Here is an 18080-nt window from a genome sequence, read left to right as displayed (position 1 = left end):
TTTTCTTCTTTTTTTCAGCTTCATGTTCATTCTTCCATTCCCTCTTGCAATATTTTCCATAAACTTGTGAGCTACTCTTTGGCATCACATGGAAGAGCATCAAATACTGAACACTTTGAGGCATGGAGAACTGAGTAAGTAAAATGCACCTACTGAGAACATCACACAAGAAGATTATGAGAGCCTGCAGTAACATTGTCCTGGCTGGCTGCCCTCACCAGTGTCCAGTGCCAGGATGATCTGACTTGGAAAGACTTATAGGGTGCTCCCAGCCAATCAAGGCCTGGGAGGTCTCATAACTTTCAGAGTAAGAGCTAGCTCGGACATTCAAAATCTTCTCCACACTATCCACCATGACTGTCCTTGGGAACATCTTTGTGTGAAGAATGTACTATGTAATCTGAGCCTTCTGTAGATACCACCATAGGGTTGTATCCAGTTAGTCCTACTTAAGAGTAGGCCCATTGCAATGAATGGGGCTTAAGTCAGACTAACATTGGATACAACCCATGATTTTTTGGCAGTGACATCCACAAGAGCAGCAGCACATTTTTTTAAACCCCCAGTCGTAGAATGCATATTACATTCTCTACGCAAAGGTGTCTCCAAGAAAAGGCAGTGCAGGTGTGTGCATATGCATTACTGATGGAGATGATTTTGACTATTTGATTCAACTCCAAGGTGGAAAACATTCAAAACTTCTCAGCCTTGGGAGAAAGAAGAGGAAGAGAAGGTCTTCATGAAAATGGTTTCAGAATGCACCTTCTGAAGCACTTCTCTTTGCTCCTGTATGGGTGGTGCTTTTCCTTCCTCAAGCTTCCAGGCCAGGCACCTGCTTGAGGTGATTCTGTGTATCCATACCTAAAAGGCTTCAGATTCTGGTGCCTGGAGCGCCTCACAACCAGCTCTCTAAGCAAAGCCATCCAATACCATAGCCCTCCAAAACCACCCCGTTCTTCAAACGTTAGTTCATTGACTGGTCAATCTCCTCAGGATGCCATCTTGCTGCTCTATAAAAAGACCGCAGTTAATGGCATCACAACCGAAGCCTCTTCCCTGCTAAATCAAAAGGTGTTCCCCAAGAACTTTTACCACTTGCAAACAGTTGCTGCGTGGGCTAAGGCCATCTGATATCTAATCAAGATGCAACAGCCTGAGGAACCTGCTAAGGGCCCATGGAGTGCTGAGTCTTCTTCTCTGCCACTGCATTTCTATAGACCAGACGGAAAAGGGAAGGAAGTGAACTGGGACCTCAGAGTCTCCCTCAATGCCTCATTTGGTCCTGGGTGCAAACATTTGCCTATTACAAAAAGAAGTTGCTTGCACAATCTAGCAATTGCTAAGCCCTGTGTATGTCACTAATGCACTGGAGGTTTTCAGTGGCTACCTGAGCAAAAACAAAGAATCCAAGTGATTTCAAACTAGCAATGCAATGACAAATCAGGCTGTTTGAACGGTGTCACCATGCTAAAGCGATTTCCCACTGTGATTCTAATATTGTCTTTATTTATTTGATTTGTACCCTGCCTTTCTCCAAAAATGGCACTCAAAGTGGCTTACAATTACTAATAAAAACTTGATAAAAAATAAGCAAATACATTAAAAAAATTAAAAACACAACAATTTGTGTTTCCCTTTCTAGAATAACCTGGCAGACAAAGGTAGTCTAATTTTGCAGATCTTTTATGGGATGCAAGAGGATTACTTAAAATGCATCCCCCTTAAAAGCAAAAGCGAAGTCCACAAGACAGAACATTTACAGTCAATCCTCCGATCAGGTCCAGATGCTGTAGCAAATGTTTTGTCCAGCTTCAATTTCATATGCTGCCCTGGGCAAAGCAAAGTACGAGCCTCAAACGGACCGACACATGGAAGAAAGCATGCAAATCTGATCCTTCTACCATAAGCAACAGCTGACAAGTGTGAACATGATACAACAGTGGCTTCCCTGACAGAGGCTGGCACAGAATCAGCTTGCTTGGTGCCACGCCACCATCAAGAGTCAAAGCAAGGCTTGTATACACATTCTAGGACTTCACAGCATGTGGAGAGTTTTGGCAATCCAGTGCTTTCATTAAGAATGTTCCTAGACCTCATGTTTCTGGATTTGCTCTAGTTTACCTTCTGAAAGTAACTGGGATTTGATAATGAAAGGTGCCATTATATATCTTTTAAATACACAAACAAACTTTCCCTACGATGGTTAGAACTTGTTTTTTTTAAAGAAACAAAGAAACCCCCAACACTCTCCCGCGCAAAGTCCCCCCCCCCCCCCCCCGAATTCTACCTATGGATAGCACAAAAGGACTTCAGGAGCCACCATTTGTTCTTTGGGGCACTTGTTCCAAGACTATGCAACAATCTTGCATTCCCTATCAGTAACCCAAGTTCTTATAGTTCAGGGCAGGTCAGCCTGATGTTCAGAAAAATCTACAGGAAGAATATTCACCAAATATATCATGAGCACCGAGGTCATCAGATGAGGTGCTCCTAGCGGTTCTACATGGACTTGTGGTCCATTTGGAGTCCACTCAAGAGTACAACCTTCAGTGTAGCAGCTCCCTCTCTGTGGAACTCCCTGCCTATTGATGTCAGGCAGGCACCAATGTTTTGTTTTCAGCGCCTGCCAAACTAAGCCTTCCCTGATTTGGCCAACCACATTTCTATTGACATAATCAGATATTAAATATTTTAATTCTATATTTTGGTTCTTTTTTCCCTTTCCTTTATGGCTCACCGCTCAGGAGTCTTGTTAGATACAAAGAACTATATAGATCCGGGAAATAAATGAATACTTCCTAGCATCAGTGTTTTAGAACAGCCTGGCCCACAACTGCCTGAGCTAGAGCTGCGACAGTGTAAACTGTCTCCTTCTGACGTATCGAACATACCCTTCATTCTTGATAGCAGGTAGCTGCTTCTTCAGAGTCTCTTTGTCTTCAGCGTTCAGAAGCCCGAAGCCCAAGAGCTGAGAGGCACTAAAGGTAGCAAGAAAACCCAGATCTGCTCTCTGGCTGACAAAACAGGTCAGGTGGTACCAATTATCTATCATCCCCAACTGGGGCTTTTCAGGATGCACCATTTTCTTGGAAATTCTAATTTGACCCTGCGGTAGATAAAAAGGAATAAAGATACCCTGAAACTGTATGTGTTACTGTTTCAGTAGGAATGTTGATATGTCAATTCAGAGTAATGCATTTAGTTTTTTTAAACACAGGTTTGATGGTTGAAGTAAGTGGTCCCCAACATTTTTTTTTAATCTGGTTGTCCAGCAGTGTTGTTTTCAGTTTAGTATATTCTTTTAATATCACCTTGTATCCTGAAAGAACCTGCTCACTGTTCTCTAAGTAAATTAGGCTGCAGTCTTGCTCAGCAAATATACAGTCTTCCAACCAATGAAGAATACTTTTGAAATCTCAGTCTTAAGTCAAATGACAATTCGAGTGAGGAGTCAAAAATTCACTGATTAAATGAAGCGATTAAAGAAATACTTTGAAGTCCCTGAAAGCTCTACAATTCTACATAGTGATATGAGTAATTGACAGAAGGTCAAGCAGATTAAAATCTATCTCATTAGAAATGTAAAAATATTTTATAGAAAAAAGGACAGAGCACTCCCAGCATACAGAAAAATAGTATATCAAGGAAAAGACTACGCTAAAGATTGGTTGTCTTTATATTGGGAGTTTTAAATGCACTTCCATCTCCAACCAGATGTGCTATAATCCAAGAAAACATTTTATCAATTCTCCTAATCATAGGTATTATTCCTGAAGCATTAGCAGGAGTGGGAGAAGAAGGAGAAGGTGAAATTGCTGTGTTCCTCCTGGACAAGAAGACAGTTGAACTTTGGATCTCACTGGCATGTTATGAATATTTTAGTTTTAATAATAATAATTCCAATTCCTATTTTGTGTTTAGATTGACCACCAGTGAATTACACCTAAAAGACATTCAGTTAACATAGTACTTGAGAGCCAATGTGGACAGAATGGGGGATTTGGACCAGGGAGATCCCAAGTTTAAATCCCTGCTCATTTGGTAGCCATAAGAAAGACAGGAAGTTATCTCACAGGAATAAGAACATAAGACAAGCCATGTCAGATCAGCCAAAAAGGCCTATCTAGTCCAGCCTTCTGTTCACACAGTGGCCGACCATCTGACAACTAGGACATGAATACTATAGCACCAGCCCATTCGGGCGAGATTTACTGCCTCCAATACTGGAGGCAGCATACAGCCATCAGGATTAGGGGCCATTGATAGCCTTCTCCTCCATGAATTTGTTCGATCCCCTTTTAAAGCCATCCAGGTGGGTGGCCATCACTACATCCTGTGGAAGTGAATTCCACAGTTTAACTATGCACTGTGTGAAGTACTTCCTTTCATCTGACCTGAATCTACCACTGAATCAGCTTCATGGGATGGCTCTGAGTCCCAGTATTATGCATAACTCTCCCTATCCACTTTCTTCACACCACGAATAATTTTGTACACCTCTATCATGTCCCCCCTTACTTACCTTTTCTGCAAGCTACACGGTCCCAAATAGTCATGAAGGAAACAAGACACAGAATATATCAGGCTTTGTAAATTAAGAACACTCTATTTTACGCACGCATGCACACACACAGATTAATATCTGGATACCTTTTCTATCTTCTGTTTACAGCCTTTGCAGGTACTTCTGTTGGACTTTGCATATTCTGCTGCAAAATCATTTAAACTCCTCTCACCTTTGCCACCTCCCTCTTGGTCACCACCTTTGCCTAAAAAAAGAAAGAAAGAAGATGACTTCCAGGTTCTGATTTGGGCAACTGAAGGACACAGGGATGAGCCACACGAGATGTAAAACAGGTTTTATTACTGATGGTGCCCCCAGCCCAGGCATTAGTAAAAGGGATGATGGGAGTTTCAGTCCAACCCTTCTGGAGGACACCAGGTTGGGGAAGGCAGCACCAAGCCCATTCTGTAGACCATTTCCATGGGCAAGAGCATGTTGGAGGTCTCCTAAGAGTGTCCTCAATTTTTAAAGTCAGCTCTCAGCATAGAACCAACAGGCATGTCAACATGAAACCAGCCTTGGTCATTATCTTGGCTCACATAGCAAGTGTGACAGTCATCGGCAATTCACCTACCTGTTCCAGCACTGCCACTTTCTATGGATTTCTTAATTTTCTCCTGATCTTCCCAACGCAGCTCTGAGAAGCCATCCACATCGGTGTGGGACACCAGTCGAGCCCGCTTCCAGAAACAAGTATAGTGGTGCCAGTGGGGTACTTTGCCATCAAACATGGGGGACTGAGAAGGAAGGGGAAAAATTCAGGCACAAAGACTGAGCTCCCCCACATTGCAGAGAGGAAAAACAATGTCATTATGTCCCTCTGTATAATGCGTTTACTGATGGTAGTTACAGCCTCCCTTCCCCAGTGCATCTTCCCACCCTACTTCATAGGACAGGGGTGAACAACATGGTGCCCACCAGATGTTTTGAACGACGACTCCCATAATCCCTGACCACTAGCCATGCCGATTGGGCATATAGGAGTTGTAGTCCAAAACATCTTGAGGGCACCAGGTTGCCTATCCCTGTGACAGGTTTACCAGACACTGCAGAGGATGTTTCATTACTAACCTGGCCACGTTCACATGAATAGTTCCTGCAGTTTTAACTTTTGGCTCCCATCCTCATCCAGGGCTTATTTCACATATGCATATTGCTTTATGTCATATACCAGCATACTGTAGCTTAAAGCTCTTACTGCCAGTAAGATGCATTCCAACCTTTTAGAATGGGGGAAAACTACGTAAAAGCTGGGAAGCCATCAAACCAGATCAGTGGTTGGTGGAAAGAGGGTGGGGCCAGAGGAAAGGAGCCAGAGGGCTGGATAGGGGCTCCAGGATGCTGGATTTGGCTCCCGGGCCTGAGGCTCCCCGCCCCTGATCTAGAATGCCCCTTCCGCAAATGGAAGGGCTCCTGCTGTTTGTGGACAGGACTGATTTTTGCTGATTCCAGGTTATTTCTACACCGCCCAATAGTCGAAGCTCTCTGGGTGATTCCCAACAATTAAAACCATAAAATACAACATAAGATACACTATACACTTTAAAATTGCAATGCAAAATAGAGGTAAAAACCAAAGTAAAACCTAGCAGCAATGCAAAGACTTAAAATACAGTAACAGATTTAAAACAGGAACTAAAAGACTAAAATAACTAGGGAAATAAGGAGGTATTCACCTGGGAAAGAGTAAAACGTAGGCACCAGGCAAGCCTCTCTGGGAAGCTCATTCCATAACAAAAAAACTTATTTGTAGCCACCCACCTCACTTCCTTTGGCAGGGGCTCCCAGAGAAGGACTGCTGAGCACAATCTTAGGGTCTGGGCAGGTATATATGGGAAAAGATGATCCTTCTGATAACCTGGCCCCAAGCCATTTAGGGCTTTGAATGTTAATACCAGCACTTTGAATCGGATTTGGACATGGGCTGCCAGCCAGTGCAGATGGAAAAGTACTGGCCTCATATGATCATGGTGGCCAGTCCCTGTAAATCTTGCTGCACTATTTTGGACAAGCTGAAGTTTCCGGACCATTTTCAAAGGCAGCCCCACAGATAACGCATTGCAGTAATCCAGATGAGAGATTACCAGAGCATGGATAACTGCAGCTAGGTTATCTCTGTCCAGGTAAGGACGTAGTTGGTGTATCAGCCTAACCTGATAAAAGGTGCCCTGTGCCACTGAGTCCAACTTCCGCCACGCTATGTCTTACACTGTTCCAGATGGTCCCCAACCCTCCAGAGTAGTTTCTTAGGGGGCACAGGAAAAGGAGGGATTGGCAAAAATGGCCTCCCTCCCTCTTCCACCAGGTAGCATCCAATGAGTGGAGTTCTGGTCATAGGAACTCTGGATCCAACGCACAGGATTTCCAGACTGGTGGATGTGCAATCTGACCCCGACAACTCTGCCTGTGATCTGTGATATTGCTGTTTCTCACAACAGCCACACATGTGTGAAATTAGAGGAATTATAACTGAGAAGACAGTAGGAGCACAGATTCCTATTCAAAGGTACATGTACACCTGATCTGTTTGTTCACATAAACATTACCAGACTGGACCCACACAGCCATTCCCAGGATGTCCCTGTCCACCAGACATAAAATGACTTATTTATTTCGGTGTTCTTTTAAAATCCCGCCTTTCCTAAAAGTTCAAGAAAGGCACTCCTAAAGAGAATACAGTACTGCTTGTGTAAATGGAGGCCTTATTTTAGTTCCTTGACAACATAAAAGGATAGGTGCCAGTAGGTACTACTGCTTACACTCGCAACTTGACCTATTATTTGTAGGGAGGTAGGAGTATTTATAGGGAGTAGCTTCATCCTGAGGATATATCCTTCACTTCAGTCTTGTTTTTAGGGTGCTTCCAGAGGAAGCTTTTATTGCACCAGCCTCATTTGTGGAATTTTACAGGGGTCCAGTTGATGTCATCTTCAGTTTGGAGCCCTCATGCATTTGTGCATCGCCTTTCCCTGTCTTTTTTTCCTCACCAGGGAAAAAAGGAAGAAAAGACTGAATAAGCCTTTTGATTGCTAGCGATAGTAGCTCTCCATCTGGAAGCACCCGTAGCCCTATGAAAGGGTAGAAAAAGGTGCAGGTAAAAAGTTGTCACCTCAAGATAATCACAAATGAAAGCACATGGTTCTACAGATGTGATGGCTTGGGAAAAAACCTGGGTAAACCTGGAAAAAAACTGGGGGGTATGTTTTACCCCACATTTCCCAAAAATCTCTGGAGAATAAAAAAAAAAGCATAGGGTTTCCCTCAATTTTTTTCTGGTCCCTCCCCTGCCCTGCCATTTTTCCTGGGAGTTTTCCAGCACATCTCTAAACAGCATGGAGTTGGGAGATGAGTGCACACATGTCGAGTATCTTAGTGCGAGATGAAAGCAGTAATAGCGAAAATGTCCTGCCTATCTACAGTCAGCAATATATCATGTGTAACCAGAATGCACTTAGGGTAAGATAGCCTAAAGCCCTATGAAACATCCCATCTCCCATTGAGGCTCTTGAAATGCTCCAGACAGGAATGTAATCTAATTTCGCTGATGAATGACTCACAGCAGAAGTTAGGCTTATGTCATAAAGCACCTGAAGTATTATAGCACAGCATGGTGATCCATTATTATTGCAGAAGAATTTCAAATGTTTGTCTAAAAACTGAAGGGTGGCCAGCAGCCTATTCAAAATTACATCTCCCTACATAAAGACTCTTCTGTTCCCCTAAAAAGGAGGCAGCACCTCTTGTACTTTAAGTGAGAGCCAGTGTGGTGTAGTGGTTAGAGTGCTGGCCTGGGACTTGGGAGATCTGGGTTCTAGTGGAACTAGGGTCTGAAGCTCACTGGGTGACTTTGGGCCAGTCATTCACTCTCAGTCTATCCTCCCTCATAGCATTGTTGTGAGTATAAAATGGAGAGGAGGACTATGTAAGCTGCCTTGGGTTCCCTGCAAGAGGAAAAAAGGTGAGATATATATGTAATAATAATAAAAAGGTCCTACTATGCAAAAGCAAAGTTAGTTAAAACTGACCCTCCACAAACACTCACCCCGTACCCATAGCACACTCATTTAGATTAAAAACTTGCCCAGGGCACCACAAATTCTTACTTTAAACAAACATATTTTTTTCTTTCGCTATCATCTACTTCAGAATGTAAATGCCCCAAGTTCCCTAGAACAGAGGACTACAACAGTGTCTTTAGTATGGAGTACAGAACAGTGTCCGGCTGGCGTCGTTTCTACCAACCTACTCTCCCAAATCTCTACGCCAACATTCAGCTTCAAGGGCCCACAAAGCAGCTCACCAAAAAAGAAAGAAGCACAATTTACATAAAATAATAAATAGACTACAACATACAGAACAACATAGCGATAAAGCCAACAGTCCACCATAATGTATTTCCCCTAGGACAGGGATGAGGAACATGCAGCCCTCTAGATATTGTTGGACCACAACTCCCATCATCCCTTACCACTGGCTATGCTGGCTAGGGCTGATGGGAGCTGCAGTCCAACAACATCTGGAGGGGCACATGTTCCCCACCCCTACCCTAAAACAAGGCAAAAGTTCAGATTTTTATTCACTTCAAGACAGAATCTGACCAGGTCAGTTGAACCCACAATCTTTTCTCTGACCCCTTTTCATTTTAAGCTTGTATCACACCTATCTATCCCTCCCCACAACCCCAAGAAGCTTTCAGCTAGTCCAGTCTCCCTATTGGCCTGTTACAATGCCTCTGACAACTCACTTGCCCTACCCACTCCTCAGCAACTCACATTCTAATGCTGTAAGCATAACTCGTACAACAAGGCTTAGTTATGTTCGAAGTGGCTAAGATATCAGGAAACACCCACCAAAGCTAAAGAGCTCTTTCACTGGATTTTTTCCTGCCACTGTGGTGAAGAAAATGTTGGCCATCTTTCATAGAAGCAAACAAAGCCATTATTGAGAATATGGGAAAGGTCTTAAAAGATTAAAAAATGCACAATCAAATAATACTTTCTTCACTTAACACAACCATCTCATATATTTCTAACATTGTCCTAGTAATTATGACAAAACAGTTTTGAGTCTCCTTGTACTTCAATCCCATTGTACTTCAATTATGTAGTAATAGAATTGCACCCAAGAATTTACTAGAGCAGACTGAAAACAACAAAAAAGTACCAAAAAACTTTTCTATCTTCAGGAACACTTTCAATATCAATTTGTCTGCTGCAGAATGGAATGTCCACCTGAGTTTCTGCCACAGAACCGCTGCATATTACAAAGAATTCTGGGACACATTCTGGGGTGTATGTAGAACTCATCCATGCACACTGGGCAGGAGTACAGCCTAGAATACACCCACTACTCCTATTTCATCAGCACACGGCAGGTCTGTAGCTGTCTTTCAGGGAAACCTGTCCAACATTCCCGATCTGATCACAGAGGACACCTTGATAAACTTGCAATGAACATCAGGGTCCCATGGAACAATCTGAAAAACATGGTACTTAAGAACTATTAAATTGAACAGAAGAAAGGATGTTAAGCACTGTGATTACATTTAATGGATACAAATTAAAGCTGTAATTATGTTTTTCTGACTATTGCATCCAAATGTTGGATCTATTTAGATCACAATATAAAAGGTTCCCACTTCCTTACTTGGTTATTCTCAATCGGCCAAAAGAGACCATCTGTAAATCCTCCGAAAAAATTATCATTCGACCTCAGTGATCTCTTAACAAGAACCTAAACTGTGTACTTTGCCCTATATTAACTGCAGAAGACTATCTTGTCTAACCCACTGAATGTTTTTCATTGGTTGCCTAAATGCTTCCAGGCATGATTCAAGTTGCTAGTTTTGATGACATTTAAATGCTTCAGGGCACAATCCTATGCATGTTTAGACAGAAGAAAGTCCTACAACTCTCAGCATTCCCCAGCCAGAATGCTTGGAGTTGTAGGACTTTCTTCTATTTAAACATGCATAGGATTGCGCCCTAAATGGCTTGGGCCTTACGTACCTCAGAGAATATATAGTCTGGTATGAATCTCTCCACTCCCTAACATCATTAGGAGGTCTTGCTGCAGGGACCTTCTCTGTTTATTGCTAAATAGTGCATACTCTCAAAACAGCCCCAGGCCTGAAATAGCTGCTCACCAGCAACAGGCCACATATAGTCACCAACACAGGAACCACACACAGTAAGCCAGGATTCTCCAGAACCCTGGCTTATTGGGAACGATAAGAGTGCACTCTGCCCACTCCTTCCTGCTTGGCTCCTCCTGTGAGAGAGAGCAGCATGGGACAGCTCATTATTCTGTTTTACAGGATTATGATTCTGGCTTGCATGGGGAGAGATGAGCTGGAATTGACATCACGCTAAACAAATAATGGACAGAGGGTCTGTGGTTTGTTTAGCTGCTCCTGCCTGCGAGAGGAATCAAGAGGAAGTTATCAGGCTTATCGTTGCACCCAAACCTGGCCATTGTCTGCATTTCTTACATTTCATTCCCCTCTGACCTCACCGCTAACATCTCTTTTTTTCCCTACATTCATGCGTGCATCTATCTGCCAGCTCTGGATAACATTCAATTCATCTGATGAAGCGAGCTCTGGCCCACAAAAGCTTTTGCCATAACAAATTTGTTAGTCTTTAAGTGGCCACAAGATCCTTTGTTGCTTTTGCTGCAACAGACTTAACACAATTACCCCTCTAGAAAAACCACATTTGGGTTAGGTTGGGTGGGTTGACCAGAGAAAAGTGAGATTCGCATCCCTCTTGTGAATACTTCTATACCATGTGCAATTCTTATTAACAATGGATTTGTTATTCTTTATTCAAGTCTCCACAACATCCCCAGGGCTAGTGCGATTCCTTGTTTCTACTGCTCAGGCTTAAATATGAAATGGGAACAGGCAAGACTGCTTACTCTTCTGATGACATTCAGAGATGTCACAGGGAAGCTGAAAAGGCCTAACATCTCTCATTGAGAATGAAAATATGCAGGTATTGGTATATGCCAGACTTCCCCAACCTGATGCCCTCTAGATGTTGTTGGGACTGCAACTCCCATCACCGTCTGCCAGCATGGCCAATGGTCAGGAATGTTAGGACCAGGTTGGGGAAAGCTGGTGCATGCCATAAAGTTCTTCTAGGTACAATAAGCACAGGGGCATGGGACATTTGAGACGTGACCAAAACCTGTGGGAATACAGTTTACATCCATACCACACGAAATAGTATCATTCTGCAAGTCATTCTGAGTCAAGACCAGCATCTCCAACATCTGGTGATGATAATTAAAGACAACACACCAAATCTACACTAGTATGCTTACTTGGTCAATCCTAATTTATTGAAGCAGAAGTGATAACATATGTAGTGAGGAATGTTAGGAGAAAATGTCTACAGGCATCAACTTTTACGAAAACTTCTACAAAAATTATTTTAAATTAAATTTCAGTTCTGACATGTCTTTGTTTCACTGAACAAGAAAATGACACACAATATTGTCAGTGCCAATCTAGTTTAAAATCTTCGCTGTGTTCAACTTGGGGATTAACCTGAGTCAAGGCCAAGAGGCCCACTGAAATTTGCAGCGTCAGTCCCCAGCTGCAGATTAAATATATAGCAGGGTCTTTACATTCCCTACAAGTTTCTTACCACCTATACAGCAAAATTCAGTTATGTTTATGTGATCAATTTCTTTAAAAAGACTGGACTAAGGACCACTGCCAGTAACTGGAGTGATCTCTAAAACATGAGTACATTAGCCAAGACTTTTCTGTACAGATAATAAGCTGTCTGGGAAACAGTGAACAGCTGCCAATGAGAAGGGACATGATGAGTCTCCCCATCCCTCTGGAATTATAGGCTGAGCTTCCAGTCTAAGTAGCCTCTGGATCATCGTATGTTAAATCAGTGTTTCCAAGCCTAATCCGACTGATTTGACAGCCAAGATTCTCTTGGCCAGAAACATTTCACAAAGCGACAAGAACTGATCAAGCAAGGTGTGAAGACATACTTCCAATGGTAATGACTCAGACTTCTATTAAAAGGCAAATTAGTAGCTAAAAATAAATTCAATTTGCCCACATGCTGCTGCAGGTAACAAAAGATCTAGGTCACTACGAAATAACTGCCTTAGAAGCAAATCTATTAAGATAATTTCTAATAGACTAAATAATACGAGCGAAGAAGTCATAGAACAGTAAGAAAAGAGTGAACTTCCTCCAGCAAAAAGGCAATTTTGAACACTAGCCTTTCCCTTCTGGATCAGCTTCAGTATAGAGGTCTCCAAGTTCCAGAGTGATTCATTAACGGTTGCAACCGCTAATTCCATACTGAAAGACTGCTTTTGAAGACTTTCTTGTGAATGAAATAAGCAATCATGGAAGCAACTTTTAACTTGTAATGATCCTCCGCCCATATAAAATAAATGAAGTATAAACATTTGCAAAATTACAGAAATGGTTGAAATATTGGGCCTGTTCGCGCAATATTTCAATATGACAGTCCACCATGGCTTAATATACATGCAGGGGCTGTCACATCGTGCCTGGCACCTACGGGCACCATTTTTGAATGGTGCCCTGCTTGCCATGGCCTGTCAGATAGTGCAAACCCAAGAAGCAGGGCTTGTTTGAGGGTTGGACAACCCTCAAATAACTCATGGCTCATTTTAGGGTTATTACCCTAAAACAAGCCATGGGTTACTTGTGGGTTGTCTAACCCTCAAACAATCCCTGCTGCCTGGATTCACGTGAAATGACACGCCGCAGCAAGCCACCCACCCATGGGCATCATACAAAAATGGTGCCTGGCACAACATAACAGCCCCTGTGAATAAACTAAGCCATGGTGGGGTGTCATGTCATGCAAACCAGGTGAATGTATGTTGGATAAGCATGTTAGATTTTTAATGGTTTAAACAAGATGCACTATACAAACTTAAATATTGTAAGTTTTGTAATCCTGCTTTATTTTGATAGGTTGCTTTAATAACCGTTTCCAATAACCAATGTTTGTACATGTGCATGCATGCACACACATACCTCTAACAAAAGTCTCAGAATCATAAATAATTCTCAGGCTGAAACAAAATCAATGAATAAGTAGGCCAGATGGTCTGTGAAAGAGGTCGAGAACATCTTTTTTCCTAAACCACTAACTTGCATCTGTTTCCTCACAATCATCATTTATTCAATTCTCCTACAAAAATAGGAGGTGACAGTTAAAGTACAACATAATATCTAACCTGTGGTTGCATCTCTTTCCGACACATTAAAAAATCCTGAACATGTGTCTTGTTGGAGGTTCCATTACACTCTCAACTTCTACTCCCATTTCAGCAAATACATTACACTGCATCATTTTAAATGCCTTTTTATGCCATTCAATTTTAGTAACAAGTTAACACACACACACACACACACACACACACTCTGTGTGCTGCTCTCCCAACTTACCCTTCTACATCATTCAGTTTCAAGGATAATACTCCCCTAAAGATACCAGTTTATGAAGTTGGCTTTTACACTATATAACCCACAAAGGACACAATGATAGGATACTGATCTGGGTTCAAATCTCAACTGTCCCATCTATTCATTGTTGATGGCCTGGTTCAGATGTAATTTCAGTCTAATAGCATTTTTCACATGCTGCAAGTCAATACTTTTGTGGTTTCTTAAACCATAGTTTCCCACTACATCCGAACCAGGAGCGCATAGTTTACTGGCCTGGTGTGTAATCTGAGATTAAACAACACAGTTTCTGAGTTCAGACCTAGCATGAAATGGTGTTTTAAAGAACATTGCAGGTATTGAGTTACGGCAGCCTTCATTAAATTGGTACCCTCCATATGCTTTGGAATACAACTCCCAGCATTCCTGAGCTGGGGCTAATGTGAATTGAAGTCCAACATTTCTGGAGGTACCAGGTAGGGGAAGGCTGAATTATGGGATGCAAGAGAAAGGAGGATGAAAGGGGAGGAGGGAGCAGACAGGCACAATGCTCATTCGCTATCTAGTAAAACGCGAAATCCTATGCATGTTAGTCCTACAATTCCCAGCATGCTCCTGGGGCATGCTGGGAGTTGTAGGCCTTTTTCCTGTCTAAACATGCATAGACTTGTGCCCTAAGTTATAGTTTATTAGACTGAGACTTATGTCTGAAGCAGGCTAATATCTGCCAATATCTCATACACATAACCGTGTTTTTAGTCATTGTAATACTACTGTTATACCATTAGAATGGTTTGACTCAAGGGGGGGGGGGCAGGGAACCTGTGGTCCCAGGACCACAAGTGGCCCTCTGACTAATTTCAAAAGCTGTATGCAAGCCAGCAGTTCAGTTCTCTGGTAAGAGCAATTCATCTCTTCCCTGGCAGCCTGCTGGGCAGGGAGAAAAAGGGAGGGGGTGGCAACAAGAGAGAACAGGAGATGGCCCCAGCCTGCCACCAGTATGTAGCCCCTGACAGATCACCCCTGAGAGAATGTGGCCCTTGACAGAAAACAGGCCCCTCACCCTTGGTTTAACTCATATCAGAATTGTACTGATAACCACATACCATCATGTTTCTCAAGCACTGACTTATAAAGCCAGTACGGTGCAGCTGCTGGAGAGCTGCATTTCAAGGATACCTGATCAAAATAACTCAGTCAAATATTTAAATCATTTAAGGGCGCAATCCTATGCATGTTTAGACAGAAAAAAAAGCCTACAACTCCCTTCATGCTGGGAGTTGTAGGGTTTTTTTCTGTCTAAACATAAATAGGATTCTGCCTTAATATATTTAGAGCAACAACAAAGGAGAGAGAATTGGACTAATTACAAAAAAACCAAACCCTACTACTGCATTCTAGCCTGATGTTTCCAGAATTCAGTCCTTCCCAGACATCTGGCACAGCATTACACTAGATCACGTCAAGGTGCCTCCTCCCAACAAAATACAATGAACTGTGTTGTGGTCTTGACTCCTGCAATCGTTGCCACTGTGATAACTTGTGTTCTTTCTTCCTGAACCCTAGAGAAGCTAGTTGGGCTTTGTGGAAGGAAAGGCAGCAGGGAAGAAGTTTTCTGGAGAGAACTGCAAAGGATGGGGAGCTGGTTCCTATATAAGTTGTGTCCAAGTGTGAATATCACTCATGCAGGGCTGGGATGCAGGGAACCCTCCCGCCTGCTACTATGTCAGATCACATCATAATGCACTTGAAAAGGTAAGGTGGCACTTACAGAAATAATTGACCACAGTCAAATATTACTTGGTTGCAGTATCCAGTCAAACAGATCAGTGCTCTGAGATAGACTTGCCCAAAGCCATGCAAAGTGCTTCAAAGCTACCTGAAAACCAAAGGCATACAATCCCAATGCAGTCTCTTACAGCACCTCTGATTGAAAACCGAACTGGGTCTTCACGCCATTTTCTGACGCAAAAATCCACAAGGCTTTCACAGTAGAGGTGACAAGGCCTAGAGCACCCAGTGGGCAGAGGGGCATTTATAAATATAAATACGTGAAATAATAAAAATATATACAGAAACACTATTCAACATCCATAGAAAACCAGGATTAACAGTGGTTTTCTGTAGCCTTTTTAAATCTCTTTGGCAGACTTCCCTGACCTGGTGCTCTGCAGATGTATTGGACTACAACTCCCAGCATCCCCACCCCCCATACTGGAGGCACCAGATTGGGGGAGGCTGCCCTGTCACAAGAATACGAAGTACAATACACTTCCTGTTCCCCTACAACAACATCTAAAGCTGCTCTCTGTTATGAAGCTAAGGTGCTGCTGTATACTTCCTAGAAAGTGGGCTGCAAATTTAATACTGATCCACAGCCCACAGATCCAAAAGGCTATTGCACATTACACCATTTCAGAATTTAATTCTAAAGTTGGTGTATAATCAATAGTTGTGCTATTTTTATACTGTGTCAGGAGGCATCAATCATAACTCCAGATTTATCCCTATGGAAGCAAACCACCAATAAGACAAAATTCCGGCACTAAACACTTATATACAGGGCCTCAGTCAAACACCTACAAGAGGAGAGAAATAGTGACCGCAGAGATTCTGTGGCGAAGTATGGGGAAGTTATAAGAAAGTATTAGCTCAAGCCATACTATACATAAATAGATCAAGATGGACTAGACATAAACGCACAACTGAGGTTCCAAGCCCTCGTCGTTGCAGAGACCACAGCTTGAAATTCAGTGGGGCGTAGCTCCGGGTAGATACGCGGAGGACTGCACTGCAAGTCACGCCTTACGAGCGCTGAGAACCCAAGCAAGATCTTAGAAGTATTGGGCTCAGCCTTCATCTTTCACTTGGAGAACGGCCACCTACGTAAAGAGGCATCTGCCCACTGCAGGCAATGGCAGCGAAACCTTCCCCGCGGCGACGAAAATCTCGCCCATCCGGAAGAGGAGGAGGGCGTGCGGACGAGCGCCTGGCGGCGCAAACTAGGTCTACTCACAAGAACGCCCCACTGCGCCCAAGGGTTGCAGCCCAAGCCTGCCGTGCACCCCAGCCGCAGAAGGGCGCTGCTCAGAGAGCGGTTTTCAAAGGAGGAAGCCAGCAGGAGCTCTGCAAAGAGCGAAGCCGGGCCTGAAGAGGGCGGCTCCTCCGGCCGGGCGCTCCGCATCCCCGCGCTGCCTTTGTCCCGCGCGTGGCACATGGCCGGGAAGGGGGGGGTCGGATCGGGAGGGCTGCTGCTGCTGGGCGCCAGACACAAAAGGCGGCGGCGGCGGCGGCCCCTGCACCGGCGCCCGGAGCCCCGCCAGCCAGCCACAAAGGCGCCTAGCCGCGGCCGCAGGCAACGTGGCGCGCCCGGGCTGGGCCGGGCCGGGCCCCGCCTGCCAAGCTCGGGCGGGTGGCGAAGGCAGAGTACCTGCACCATGAGGGCCAAGCGCAGCGAGTCCTTGGCGATGCTGTCGCCGCATTTCTTGCAGGAGGCTCGGCCGCTCTTGGCGTACTCGGCCCGGTACAGCTTCTCGGCGGGCTCCGCCATGGCTGCACCACGCCGCCGCCCGCGAGGAACGCTGCGCGCGGCGAGGCTGAGCGGCTGGTGCGGATGGAGGCGAAGGGGCGGCGGCGGCGGCGCCGAGAACCAGCCGGATGGCTACGCGGCCAGCCTCCCGCCCCGCGCAGCCGAGCGCAGAGCGCTCGACCACAGCGCAGCCTGGCCCAGGCTCTCTTCGCCTCGGCGATCGATGGCTCGCGCCTTTCGGGTTTTCTCCCCCCCCCCCGCCGCTTTGGAGCGCCGCCCGGGCTGATGGGTCTGTCTCGAGAGCGGCCCGAAGTCCCCAGCCCGGGCGGCCGGCGGTCCTCGCGCCTCTCGGCGGCGCCTCCCGCAGGCCTGTGGCCCAGCCGGGCGGCCTCTCGGTTATCCGCGCGCACGGCCCTCGCCTTCTTTCGCGCCAGCCTTAAACTGCGGGCGCCTCCGCATGCGAGCCGCAGGTGCTGACTTCTTCGGAACTGCAGGAGGGAAGCCGAGGGGAAAGCGCCTCCAGGGATGGATGT

The 18080-nt window shown here is 44.6% G+C and overlaps 1 protein-coding gene across 1 annotated transcript in view; it reads right to left on the bottom strand.

Annotated features, from left to right (window-relative positions):
* The window catches only part of PARP1 (poly(ADP-ribose) polymerase 1), a 73597-nt gene extending 55895 nt beyond the window's left edge, over window positions 1–17702 (bottom strand). Inside the window, exons 1-4 of the mRNA XM_084828644.1 lie at window positions 17449–17702; window positions 5139–5301; window positions 4651–4769; window positions 2892–3106 (exon numbers count right to left, since the gene is read on the bottom strand). Of these exons, the coding sequence (XP_084684770.1) occupies window positions 2892–3106; window positions 4651–4769; window positions 5139–5301; window positions 17449–17568 (617 nt within the window). The 5' untranslated portion in view covers window positions 17569–17702. The remainder of the gene's footprint in view (window positions 1–2891; window positions 3107–4650; window positions 4770–5138; window positions 5302–17448) is intronic.
* Between the last annotated feature and the right edge of the window lie 378 nt (window positions 17703–18080).

The sequence above is a fragment of the Heloderma suspectum genome, chromosome 1 (genome assembly GCF_057233095.1).
Source record: "Heloderma suspectum isolate Gila_16-S chromosome 1, 16-S_ref, whole genome shotgun sequence".
In the NCBI taxonomy this organism is placed as follows: domain Eukaryota; kingdom Metazoa; phylum Chordata; class Lepidosauria; order Squamata; family Helodermatidae; genus Heloderma; species Heloderma suspectum.
Note: the sequence above shows the minus strand (reverse complement) of the source record. Positions and strands in the feature narration are given on the sequence as shown.